Here is a 14,001-nt window from a genome sequence, read left to right on the forward strand (position 1 = left end):
AGGCCTATAGCCTTGAACGTCATGACATTTCAAAAGCTCATCCAAGTATTTTGTAAAGTTACCCATTTCAGCTCCCCTCCCAGGCTGTGCATTACAGGATTTTACATCTAGGTCGGACATTGCTTGATCCTCACTGCAGATGAGCAATGCTGCGTGAAGTAACTCCACAGAGGCCGGTATCTGTCATCAAGTCACTCTTTATTTACACATGATTTGGAGATGCCGGTGTTGGACTGGGGTGTACAAAGTTAAAAATTACACAACACCAGGTTACAGTCCAACAGGGTTAATTGGAAGTACACTCCGAAAGCTAGTGTGCTTCCAATTCAACCTGTTGGACTATAACCTGGTGTTGTGTGATTTTTAACTTTATTTACACATGCTCAGTACTTGGCAATGGTCTGGCTCCCTCAGAGCCAGCTCTCAGAGTGAACAGAACCTCTGACACTCAGAGTCGTAGAATTGTCCAGCTCAGACCCTTCGGTCCAACTCGTTCATGCCGAACAAATACCCTAAACTGATCTAGTCCCATTGCCAGCATTTGGCCAACATCCCTCTAAACCCTTCCTATTCATGCAGATGCCTTCTCAATGTTGTACCGGTGGTTTAAGAAGGTAGTTCAACACCACCTTCTCAAGGGGCAAATAGGGATGGGCAATAAATGCTTGGCCAGCCAGTGATGCCTACATCCCACAGATGAACTCCTCCACCACCTCCTCTGGCAGCTCATTCCATACACACACCCCCTCTGTGTGAAAAAGTTCCACCTTAGGTCCCTTTTAAATCTTTCCTCTCACACCTTAAACCTACACCATCTAGTTTTGAGTCAGCCAGGGCTCCCTGACTAGACCAGGTTAACAGCCCCAATCTGGGAAATCATATTCATAGAATCCCTACAGTGTGGAAACAGGCCATTCAGCCCAACAAGTCCACACCGACCCTCTGAAGAGCATCTCACCCAGACCAATTCCCCTACCCTATTACTCTACATTAACCCCTGACTAATGCAGCAAACCTACACATCCCCGAACAATATGGACAATTTAGCATGGCCAATCCACCTTCATCTGCACATCTTTGGACTGTGGGCGGAAACCGGAGCACCCGGAGGAAACCCATGCAAAGACGGGGAGAATGTGCAAACTCCACACAGACAGTCGCCTCAGGAATTGAACCTGGGTCCCTGGTGCTGTGAGGCAGCAGTGCTAACCACTGAGCTTCTATCAGGTTCAATTGGCTGACCCCCTTAACAATCACAAAACCGTGAAAGATGGGGTGTGATAAATTAACACTTGTTCCGAAATTTCCTCATCCAGTTGCGGGAACGGGGATCAATATCAGGGGCTTTGGGGTGGCGGGTAGGGGGCATTGTGCCCAGTTGTGAAAGAGGGGTAGGGTGCTGAGCCAGGATTAGTGTCCCTGTCCCTTGAAACTCCCTCCATTAGCATCTGCAAGTCAGGATTACACCCCTATGAACTAAACGGGTTTGCAAGATGCTGAAAGGTTTCACATGAATGGGAAAACTAAGATGTCTTTCCCCTGGCGATGGGTTAAAAGTAACTAAAATCATTGCGTTTGGGATGAAATCTAGAAGAGAGATAAGGAAAGATAGCTTCACTCAGAGTTGCTGGGATTTGGAATGGTGTCTCTGAAAAGGTTCCACGTGTAAGACAGTGCCTCTGACAATGCGGCACCCCCTGAAGACTGCACTGGAGTAACAGTCTAGAACTGCAAGCTTCAACTTGAGCCCACAATGGAGATAGTGCACTGAGACAAGCCTGAAGTCCCAGTGAAACACCATGGACATTTCCATTTTGAGTATCATTGCATGGGAGGTGGGGATGGTGGGGTAATGGGGGCAGGGTCACAGAGTCAAATTGAGGTCCAGCCACCCTTTCAGGTGGACAGACAACATATTGTGGAACCATTTTAAATCAGAGCAGGGCAGTCATTCTCTGCGTCCTAGCTAATATTTACCCCTTTATCATTGCAATCGGATCACTTGTTCAATATTTGCTGCTTGCGGGAGCTTCCTGTGCACAAACTGGCTGCTGGAGTTTCTCTACAATTGAATTGAAAAGGTCTGATGTTCAGCACTTTCGGATTCCCTGGAGAATGTAGGAAATCCTCTTTCATTTCTCTGTTGCCCGTAGAATTCGACACACTCGTTTACATTTCCCTAACCAAACTGGCCAGAAAGAGATGTTATGACAACACCTCTGGAACAGGATGGACTTGAACCCAGGCAGGGACAGTGACTAATTACCACAAGGGCATCCAGTAATGGATGTATAGAAAATCTTGGTAACTTGAATTGTTTATTGAACATTATACACGGAGCACCACTATCACCAAGTTCTTATTGACACACATGTCATGTGACCTGTTATCACTTCATGTGACGTCATTAGCCGTCCATTTAGAGTAATAGGGTCATAGAGATGTACAGCATGGAAACAGACCCTTCGGTCCAACCCGTCCATGCCGACCAGATATCCTAACCTAATCCAGTCCCATTTTCCAGCACTGGCCCATATCCCTCTAAACCCTTCCTATTCATATATCCACCTAGATGCCCTTTAAATGTTGTAATTGTACCTGACTCCACCACTTCCTCTGACAGCTCATTCCATATACGCACCACACTCTGCATGAAAAAGTTGCACCTTAGGCTCCTTTTAAATCTTTCTCCTCTCACCCTAAACCTGTGCCCTCTAGTTCTGGACTCCCCCACCCCAGGGAATAGACTTTGTCTATTTATCCTCTCCATGCCCCTCATGATTTTATAAACCTCTATAAGGTCACCCCTCAGCCTCCGAAACTCCAGGGAAAACAGCCCTCACCTATTCAATCTCTCCCTATAGCTCAAGTTGCCTAACTTTGGCAACATCCTCATAAATCTTTTCTAAACCCTTTCAAGTTTCACAACATCCTTCTGATAAGAAGGAGACCAGAATTGCACACAATATTCCAAAAGTGGCTGATCCAATATCCTGTAGCAGCTATAACATGACCTCCCAACTCCTGTACTCAAATGCTCTGCCCAATAAAGGAAAGTGTACCAAATGCCTTCTTCACTATCCTATCTACCTGCGACTCTACTTTCAAGGAATTCCACTCCAAGGTCTCTTTGTTTATTACCAAACTGTCTTACAGAGGGGTTGGCAATAATTAAAGAAGGGAACGGTGGAGGATGAAAAATTAAACTGCTTTTGCACTTACTTCCTGTTTTGTATCTTCCACTGGCCCTGGAAGCAAGGTTTAGTGAAGGTTGGTGTGTCCAGTTCATAACCGTCAAACCACAGTGTGATTCCATAGTCCAGGGATGGTACCTGTGGATGAGATGGGAGATATTACAGGAAGACTAAATTGGGGCACTGTTACTCTGCAACTGCACAAAGCCACAACTGAACCACATCTGGCGTTAGAGAGAGCAGTTCTAGTTTCACACTTTGAGATGGATATATTGGCCTTGGATGGAGTGCATCATCGATTTACCAGGATGGTTCATTCTGGAAGCAGATGGAACAAATGACGATTGTATTCCCTGGAATGTTGGAGGCTATGGGATGATTTGATTGAGGTTTCCAAGTTGTTAAGAGTGGCAAATAGAGAGGTGGAAGAACTACTTCAGGGTTGGGAAGCTAGGATGAGAAGGATCAAGACTGTGCAATTATATCACGCAGTTTTGAAAGAAATTGGGACTTTTTTCACTTGAGTGTAGGAGATTAAGGGGTGACCTTATAGAGGTTTATAAAACCATGAGGAGCATAGATAAAGTAAATGGCAGGTGTCTTTTCCCTAGGGGGTGGGGCATTTCAAGACTAGGAGGGGGTGTATTTTTAAGGTGAAAGGAGAAAGATTCAAAAAAGACACGGGGGGCAACCTTTTTACACAGAGAGTGGTTTGCGTGTGGAATGAACTTCCAAATGATGTGGTGGATGCAGGTACAATTACAACATTTAAAAGATATTTGGATAAGTACATGAATAGGCAAGGTTTGGAGGGATATGGGTCAAACTCAGGCAGGTGGGACTAGTTTAATTTGGGATTATGGTCGACATGGAATGGTTGGACTGAAGGGTCTGTTTCTGTGCTGTATGATTCGAGGACACTGTGGCGATTCAGTCTGCAAAACCCTGAGATCAGGTGCCATATAAATGTAATGCTTTCTGCAGAATTGTACCTGAAATCTAAGTATATTCCACATCAATGCAGCCTGAGATCGTCCCAAATCACTTTGCGGCCAATCCTTTATATCGAACTATTGGAGCACATTAACAGCACCTAGATAACCTGTTTTTGGTCTGGACAATGGGAGGAGAAATAGTGAAGGTTGCCTTTTATGTCTAACAGAGGTGGGGTGACGACCTCAGTTTAATGTCTCATTGGAAAACAAAATTTCAGACGATGCAGCTCTCCCTCAATACTGTGATGGGAGTGTCAGCCTGGATTGTGTTCTCGAAAGGGATGACTTGATGGAGTCACAGAGGTCTACAGCAGGTAAACAGGCCCTTCGACCCAACTGGCCTATGCCGCCCAGTTTAAACTAGTCCCATTTGCCTGCTTTTGGTCCATATCCTTCCATATCTATCCCATCCATGCACCTGTCTAAATGTTTCTTAAATGACAAAATGATACTTGCCATTCCAGACACGCTCTGGGAGTAAATTGTCCTCCTGGACCCTTTTGTGTCTCTCCCCTCTCACCTTAAACCCATGCCCTCTTTAGATTCTTCTACTATGGGAAAAAGCCTGTTGGTTATCTAATTTATCTCGGATTCTCGTGATTGTATAGACCTCTATGAGGTCACTTCTCAGTCTCCTACACTGCAGGGAAAAATGTCCCGGCCTATCCGACCTCTCCTTATAACTCCAACCTGCCAGTTCAGGTAGCATCCGAGTCAAGCTTTTCTGCATTCTTTCGAGTTTAATAGTATCTTTTCTACAGGAGAGTGATCAGAACTGCAAATGTGGCCTCACTCACGTTGACTTATAAATTCATGAGGGGCATGGGTAGGGTGAATAGTCAGGGTCTTTTCCCCAGGGTAGGGGAGTCCAAAACTAGAGGACATCGGTTTAGGGTGAGAGGGGAAAGATTTAAAGAGACCTGAGGGGTAACATTTTCACGCAGAGGGTGGTGAGTTATGGAATGAGCTGCCAGACGAAGGCTGGTACAATTACAACATCTAAAAGGCATCTGGATAGGTACATGAATAGGAAGGGTTTAAAGGGATATGGGCCAAACGGTGGCAAATGGGACTGGATTAATTTAGGATATCTGGTCAGCATGGACCTGTTGGACTGAAGGGTCTGTGTCCATGCTGCACAGCCCTATGACTCTGTCTGACTTAGAGGCGAGAGAGCTATCCACTGACCAAGGCTAATGTTAATGCTTTTATCATGAAACTTGTGATGTGAGAAACAAGATCTGTTTTAAAATCAGTAGCATCCCCACACTGTACTCACAGTGAAATGCCAGGTACACTCTGTGTGAGGTGGATAGTAACTGGGGAAAAATGGTGTGCTCGCATTTCCTTGGATGTTCCAACCTTCTGTCAATGTGATATTCCTGGAACAGTCTGGAATTAAAAGTGACAAAGGTTTAAATCGCACAGCTCATCTGCAGATGTTCAGGACAACATCAAGTACTTCCCATGTCAGGTATATCATCTCCCGACAGAGCTCTACATTGTTTTCAAACAAACGCAGCACTGTTGCCTCACAGCGCCAGGGACCCGGGTTCGGTTCCAGCCTCGGCCGACAGTCTGTGTGGAGTTTGCACATTCCCCCCGTGTCTATGTGAGTTTCCTCTGGATGCTCCCGTTTTCTCCCACAGTCCAAAGAGGTGCAGGTTCGGGTGGATTAGCCATGCTAAAGTGTAGGCTAAGTGGGTTGGCCATGGGAAGTGTGAGGTTACAGGGATATGCTGTGGAGGAGGGGGTTCTGGTTGGGATACTCCTCAAAGGGTCAGTTCAGACTCATTGGGCTTAATGGCCTCTTTCTGCTCTGTAGGGATTCTATGAAATCTCTGAACACAAAGACATTTCTCTTATCTTTGTCATTAATCTCTCAGTTACAATTTTACATTGTTCCTTACTCCCTGACCGATAATGTCACTGGAAGGCGGCCATTTTATGTGATCCACACAGTTGATCGACTACGAAATGGTGGGCAGGCTGATAGCTGCTGCATTTGGTAACACTGAAGTGAGAGATGTCCTGTGCCAAGGCCTGGACCAGGCCTTTGCGTATTTGATGCCTCTGACCCACCCTGAGTGTTGAATTATTTGTCCCAAGTGTCTCCAAGAGCTGCCCCTAATGACTCCCCTCCCCTTCAGTGACCACCCACGATCCAGCTTTCTCCGTTTTCTGTCACACAGACCGGAATCAGGAACTTTGGCTGAGCCTTGAAGTGTGAGTTGGGCCCTGATTCTCTTACCGAGCATCGGCATGGCCTGTGCAGTTAGCCGAAATGGGTCGTAGTAACTGTACTGTCCTTGCCTCCATATGATTGACATCACATTGGAGGATGAGAATATTTCCACCACTGGTTCTTTCCAGCTGCACTTGTAGATTCTGGAACCGAGAGAGAGAGACACAGAGACAGAGAGAGAAAGAGAGAGAGAGAGAGAGAGAGAGAGAGAGAGAAAGAATTGTCAATGTAATGGGTAGAGACGACACCACAGGGAATGGGATCAAACAGCTTATGATTGCTCCACCCATTCACAAGATTCAATAGGATTACACACAGAATTGTAGAAAGCAGAAACATAATCAGGCCATACAATATAATCAAGTCTGAGCACCCCATGAGATAAATGCTGCAGAAACAGGTTATTCAGCCTAATCAGTCTATGTCAGCATTCATCGTCCAATCATAGAATCCTGACAGTCCTGATAAAGGCCATTCAATAAGTTCCAGATCAATCTGCACCCTAACTGCACCAACCCACCTTGGTTTTTTTACCCTTATTAACCTTAGCTAGCGTGGCAATCCTCAGGGTAGCGTCCTAGGCCCAACCATCTTCAGCTATTTCATCCTCCATCATAATATCTGCAGTGGGGACCTTCTCTGATGATTGCACAATGTTCAGGATCATTCGCAGCTCCTTAGATACTGTGACAGTCTGTGTCCATATGCAACAAGACCTGGAGTGATCCAGGCTTGGGTTGGTAAATAACAAGTGACCTTTGTACCACACAAATGTCTGCCATTGACCATCTCCAACAAGAGAGACTCTCTAGCCATTGCCCCTTGACATTCAATGGTGTTGCCATCACTGAATCTCCCACAATCAACATTCTGGGGGTTAATCTTGATCAGAAACTCAACTGGACTCACCATATAAATACAACAGCTGCAGGAGCAGGTCAGAGGCTAGGAATCCTGCTGCTCCTGACTCCCCAGATCCTATCAACTGTCCACAAGACACAAGTCAGGGGGTGTGATGGAATACTCCTCACTTGCCTGGATGGATGCAGCTCCAACAACACTCAAGAAGCTCAACACCATCCAGGACAAAGCAGCCTGATTGTTTGGCACCACATCTACCAGCATCCACTCCCTCTACATTGATGCTGAGCAGCCTTGTGCACCACCTACAAGATGCACGACAGAAATCCGCCAAAGATGATCCTTCCAAACCCACAACCTCTCCCACCCAGAAGCGCAAGGGCAGCAGATACACGGGAAAACCACTCCCTTCAAGTTCCCCTCCAAGCCTCTCACCCTCCTGACTTGGAAGTATATCGCCATTCCTTCACTGTCGCTGGGTCAAAATCCTGGAATTCCCTCCCCAACGGCATTGTGGGTATCCTGACAGCACGTGGACTGCAAAGGCTCAAGAAGGCAGCTCCCTTCTCAAGGGCAACTCGTGAGGGGCACACCCATAACCCATGAAGCGATAAAAAAGATCAATTTTAGATTTGAAACTGAAGACTGACACTCATTGTTTTATATTGGATTAGTGGTGCTGGAAGAGCACAGCAATTCAGGCAGCATCCAACGAGCAGCGAAATCGACGTTTTGGGCAAAAGCCCATTGTTTTATGTTTAGGGATGGTGTTTCCAGAGAGACAGCAGCTTTGGCATAAAGAAGTCACAACCAACTCTAATTTTAAAGACTGCTTCCCACCCCCTTTAGCGTCTGGTCTACTGCCCTCATAACCCCTTTTCTTCCTGGTATATCAGACTTTTATAAAGATCTGTCTTTACAGGTTTTTCGCTCACATAGCAACCAGGAAGGGCCGTGATGCCTCAGATACGCGCGAGGGGAAGACAGAAAAACTCACGATGTCAAGAGTGTGTAGCGACTGGTTGCCACCTCGTTGTAGACTGCGATCCAATCACTGCAGCCGATGAGTACCCATTCAAGCTTCAGTTTAATCAGGAGCCCGGGTGGGCCCTGCAGGTGCCAGTAGCAACTCTTGGTGTCTGACTCTGGCCCTTTGAGTACTGTGCTTTGGTCAGCGCTGACATAGCTATAAGTGTGACAATCTGAAGGAAGCAAGACACACAAGAAACCGTCAGTCCTCGAGGATTTGATTTATTCCTGTCACATGTACCGAGATACAGTGAAAAGTATTGTTCCGCATGCAATTCAGGCAAACCATACCTTACATAAGTACATCAGGGTAATAGAACAGAATGCAGAATATAGTGTTACAGCCACAGAGAAGGTCCAACTGAAAGATCAACTCTAATATATGAGAGGTCCATATATAAGTCTGACTACAGTGGGGAAGAAGCTGTTCTTGAATCTGTTAGTACTTGTTTTCAAACTTCTGTATCTTCTGCCCAATGCAAGAGGGTGGAAGAGAGTATAACCAGGGTTCTGATTGCTCTGTTTTAGGAAGGATTTTATTAAACTGGAGAGGGTTCCGATAAGATTTACCAGGATCTTGCCAGGAATGGAGGGTTTGACTTATAAGGAGAGGCTGGGACTTTTTCACGGGAGTGTGGGAGGTTGAGGGGTTATCTCATAGAGGTTTATAAAATCATGAGGGGCAAAGATGAGGTAAACAGCATGATTATGTTGGTTGCTTTCCCGAGGCAGTGGGAAGTGGAGATGGAGTCAATGGATGGAAGGTTGGTTTGTGTGATGGACTGGGCTGTGTTCACAACTCTCTGGAGTTTCTAATGGTCCTGGGCAGAGCAGTTGCTGTACCAAGCTGTGATGCATCTGGATAGAATGCTTGCTATGGTGCATCTATCAAAATTGGTAAGAGTGATTGCGGACAAACTGAATATCCTTTCTGAGGAGAGTATAGCATCAATCTCATGATTGCCTAGAGGCACAATTTAGTGAAAAAACCCCACAAATTACACTTGGAACTGAATACATTCTGAAGAAGGTCCACACTGGACTCGAAATGTTAATTCACTTTCTCTGTCCACAGATGCTACCAGACCTGCTGAGTTTCTCCAGCACCTTCTGTTTTGTTGTAAATCTTTAGCATCCTTTTTTTTCTCTCTTCACTTGAGGGACAGGCAACATTCATGTCCCAATGTGCAGGCATAATGCACAGAATGGTCTCCTTCTGTTCAGTAACAATTCTGTGATTCTTTTACACCTCAAGAGAACAGGCTTGGTCTAACTTCACATCCGCAAGGCCACACCTCCGACAGTGCTGCACTCCCTTGACATTACACTGGAGTCATAGAGCCCTATATCATGGAAACAGACCCTTCGGTCCAACTTAGTCCATGCTGACCATAATCCCAAACTAAACCAGAACCATCTGCCTACTGTTGGCCCATCTCCTTCCAACCCTTTCCTATTCATATACTCATCCAAATGTCTTGTAACTGTACCCACATCCACCACTTCCTCACAACATTCATTCCACACACGAACCACAATCTGTATAAATAAGTTGCCCCTCATGTCCTTTTTAAATCCTTCTCCTCTCACCTTAAAAATATGACCCCTAGTTCTGAAGTCCCCCACCTTAGGGAAACCCTTTGCTGTTTACCTTATCCATGCCCCTCATGAACTTGTAAACCTCTATGAGGTAAACCCTCAACCTCCCATGCTCCCATATCCCTCCAAACCCTTCCTATTCATATACCCATCCAAATGCCTCTTAAATGTTGCAATTGTACCAGCCTCCAACACTTCCTTTGGCAACTCATTCCAGACACGTACCACCCTCTGTGTAAAAAGGTTGCCCCTTAGGTCTCTTTTATATCTTTCCCCTCTCACCCTAAACCTATGCCCTCTAGTTCTGCACTTCCCGACCCCAGGGAAAAGACTTTGCCTATTTACCCTAACCATGCCCCTCATAATTTTGTAAACCTCTATAAGGTCACCCCTTAGCCTCCGACGTTCCGGGGAAAACAGTCCCAGCTTGTTCAGCCTCTCCCTATAGCTCAAATCCTCCAACCCTGGCAACATCCTTGTAAATTTTTTCTGAACCCTTTCAAGTTTCACAACATCTTTCCGATAGGAAGGAGATCAGAGTTGCACGCAATATTCCAACAGTGGCCTAACCAATGTCCTATACAGCCGCAACATGACCTCCCAACTCCTGTTGTAGAGATCTACAGCACAGAAAAAGGCTCCTTGGCCCATCGAGTCTGTGCCAGTCCAAAACAACCACCTATCCCCATTTTCCAGCACTTGAGTGCTTTGGGATCACCAAGTGTGCATCTAAATACTTCTTCAAGAGGGTTTCTGCCTTCTACCTCCCTCACAGCCAGGGAGCTCCAGATTCCCACCAACCTCTGGGGGAAACAAAAGCTCCTCCCATCCCCCTCAGCCTCCTCACACTGGCCTTAATATCAGTGCTGCCTGCTCATTGATCCTCCTGTCAAGGAGAAAACATCCTTCCTGTCTACCCTGTCTATGCCCCTCATAATTTTATCCATCTTAGTCATGTCTCCCTCAGTCTCCTCTGCTCTGAGGAAGACAATTCCAGTCTGTCCAATGTCCCTCCAACTTTTCAGCCCAGGCAATATCCTGGTAAAATCTCCTCTGCACCCCTCTCCCAGTGCTATCACATCACTCCAGTAATGTGGATTCCGGATTGCACACAATACTCTAGCTGTGATCTCACCAACATTTTAAACAGCTCCAGAATAGCCTCCCTGCTTTTAAACTCTGTCTCTCAGCGAATGAAGTCAAAAATGCCATTTGCCCATCATCAAGTTGTAAATTATAAGTTGTGTTGTCACTCAATACAACATAGAACTCCATTACCTGTTGCTGCCGTCAATATTTTCAAATCTCTTCTTGACATTTCTGTAAAATGAAGAAAAAGACAAAGATTATTAAAGTCAGTGCCTTTTTTTTTACAGTGGAGGCAACAGAGGATAATTGTTGCTGCCAGAGAGAAAATCCTGGAGTGACTATTCACTTCAGTCTTAAAGGGAGTCTCCAAAAACAGCAACAACTTGCATTTATGCAGCGTCTTTAAGATGTTGCTGAATGTGAGAAACATTGGTGAAGATTTTCTTTCTTACATTCATGAATGCATAATGACAATGTCTCAGCCAAATCAGAGTCAACTTGCCAACCAATCAACATCCCTTTCTCCTTAGTAGAAATTCTTGTGATCATTTGAAATTTGGCATTCTTGCATTGATCCTGACAATTGTAAGATGAAAAGCTTCAAGACTCATGTTCTGTATCACCAAACCTCATGACAGATATCTTGAGGAAGATTATTGAAAATAAGTTAACGCTGAGCCACAGAAGGTGCTTGTTAGGGCAGGGGACTAAAATACTGGTCAAAGACATAATTTTAAAGGAACAACTTTAGGCATGTGTGAGATTGAGAAGTGGAATGGTTTAGGATGGAAATTCCAACCCTCAACACCCGCGTACCTTAGGTCATGACTGGTCCATTTGGATGGATGACATAGGATCATGGGCCAGAGAAAGTTAACCCAAAGCAATAATTTCAGATTTTTTTTTATTCACTCACAGAATGAGGATGTCACTGCTTAGGTCAGCATTTCTTGCCCATCCTAGCAGGCAGTTATGAGTCAACCACATCACTGTGGGCCTGGAGTCACATGTAGGTCAGACCAGGTAAAGATGTCTAAAGGACATTAGTGAACCAGATGGGTTTTCCCAACAATGGATTCATGGACTTAATTAGACTCTTAATTCCAGATATTTTAAAAATGAACTCAAATTTCACCGCCTACTGGAGCAGGATTTGAATCCAGGTCCCCATATCAGTACCTGGGTCTCTAGATTAACAGTCCAGTGATAATACCACTCGGCTATCACCTCCTTGCTCTAGGGGGAGAGATAGGGAAGGGAGAGAGAGTCTAAGTTCAGTGTTGGCACGAATTCATTTGGGACTGAATTTGTCGATTGTTTCAACACTGGTATAATTTTCCAACACCAACGATCTGACAATTATTTCACATATGCAATATTAAATTAACGTTAAATAAAACCTCCTATTATGTTTAAACCTTTGTTTCTCTTGCACAGTATATTCTTCATTACATTTTGTTTCTCATTGTTTGATTGTTTTAGGTTTTTCTTGATAATTATTTTAGACATATTTATGAGGCACATTGCTAGTGTATATCCTCGCAGGTGTCAGCGACATGCAGTCTTTCATCACGAAGGAGATGATTGATAAGTGGAACCCAGTGTTGGGGAGAGTAGTTGAGAGTAACAAACAGAGCTCATATGCAAAACAACCACTGAACATTTGTAAGGTAATCATACTGATTTGTTTGTTTGGAAACAAGGTAGATGTGAATATACAGATTGGCCATGGTCGAACTGAATCATAGAATGTCATCAAGCTGCTGAATGGCTATCATTTGACCTTACAGTTTCATATTTCTACCTCAATTCTGTCTCCTGATGCCTGATTGAAAGCAATGTGCTTCAGTCTCTGATTAAAATCTAGATCGATGGTTAGAGTAGAGGAGTATGGGTGTTGAGAAGTCTTGTTGAGGTTGTACAGGACATTAGTGAGGCCTCTTCTGGAATACTGTGCCCAGTTCTGATTGTCCTGTTATAGGAAGGATATTATTAAGCTGGAGAGAGTTCAGAAAGGATTTACCAGGATGTTGCCAGAAATGGAGGATTTGGGTTATAAGTAGAGGCTTCATAGAGTCAGAGTCATAGAGATGTCCAGCACGGAAACAGACCCTTCGGTCCAACCCGTCCCTGCCGACCAGATATCCCAACCCAATCTAGTCTCACCTGCCAGCGCCCGGCCCATATCCCTCCAAACCCTTCCTATTCATATACCCATCCAAATGCCTCTTAAATGTTGCAATTATACCAGCCTCCACCACTTCCTCTGGCAGCTCATTCCATACACATACCACTCTCTGTGTGAAAAAGTTGCCCTTAGGTCTCTTTTATATCTTTCCCCTCTCACTCTAAACCTATGCCCTCTAGTTCTGGACTCCCCGACATCAGGGAAAAGACTTTGTCAATTTATCCTATCCATGCCCCTCATAATTTCATAAACCTCTATAAGGTCACCCCTCAGCCTCTGACGCTCCAGGGAAAAGAGTCCCAGCCTGTTCAGCCTCTCCCTGTAGCTCAGATCCTCCAACCCTGGCAACATCCTTGTAAATCTTTTCTAAACCCTTTCAAGTTTCACAACATCTTTCCGATAGGAAGATGATCAGAATTGCATGCAATATTCCAACAGTGGCCTAATCAATGTCCTGTACAGCCGCAATATGACCTCCCAACTCCTGTACTCAATACTCTGACCAATAAAGGAAAGCAAACCAAACGCCTTCTTCACTATCCTATCTACCTGCGACTCCACTTTCAAGGAGCTATGAACCTGCACGCCAAGGTCTCTTTGTTCAGCAACACTCCCTAGGGCCTTACCATTAAGTGTATAAATCCTGCTAATATTTGCTTTCCCAAAATGCAGCACCTCGCATTTATCTGAATTAAACTCCATCTGCCACTTCTTAGCCCATTGGCCCATCTGGTCCAGATCCTGTTGCAATCTGAGGTAACCCTCTTCACTCTCCACTACACCTCCAATTTTGGTGCCATC

General features: G+C 45.0%; 1 protein-coding gene across 1 annotated transcript in view; it reads right to left on the reverse strand.

The window, feature by feature from the left end:
* Positions 1 to 14,001, reverse strand: part of tmprss6 (transmembrane serine protease 6) — a 90,200-nt gene that overhangs the window by 34,990 nt on the left and 41,209 nt on the right. The window contains exons 6-10 of the mRNA XM_072588639.1: positions 11,202 to 11,243; positions 8,293 to 8,497; positions 6,441 to 6,577; positions 5,469 to 5,581; positions 3,223 to 3,332 (exon numbers count right to left, since the gene is read on the reverse strand). Coding sequence (XP_072444740.1) covers positions 3,223 to 3,332; positions 5,469 to 5,581; positions 6,441 to 6,577; positions 8,293 to 8,497; positions 11,202 to 11,243 — 607 coding nt within the window. The remainder of the gene's footprint in view (positions 1 to 3,222; positions 3,333 to 5,468; positions 5,582 to 6,440; positions 6,578 to 8,292; positions 8,498 to 11,201; positions 11,244 to 14,001) is intronic.

Source organism: Chiloscyllium punctatum, chromosome 18 (genome assembly GCF_047496795.1).
Source record: "Chiloscyllium punctatum isolate Juve2018m chromosome 18, sChiPun1.3, whole genome shotgun sequence".
NCBI lineage: Eukaryota > Metazoa > Chordata > Chondrichthyes > Orectolobiformes > Hemiscylliidae > Chiloscyllium > Chiloscyllium punctatum.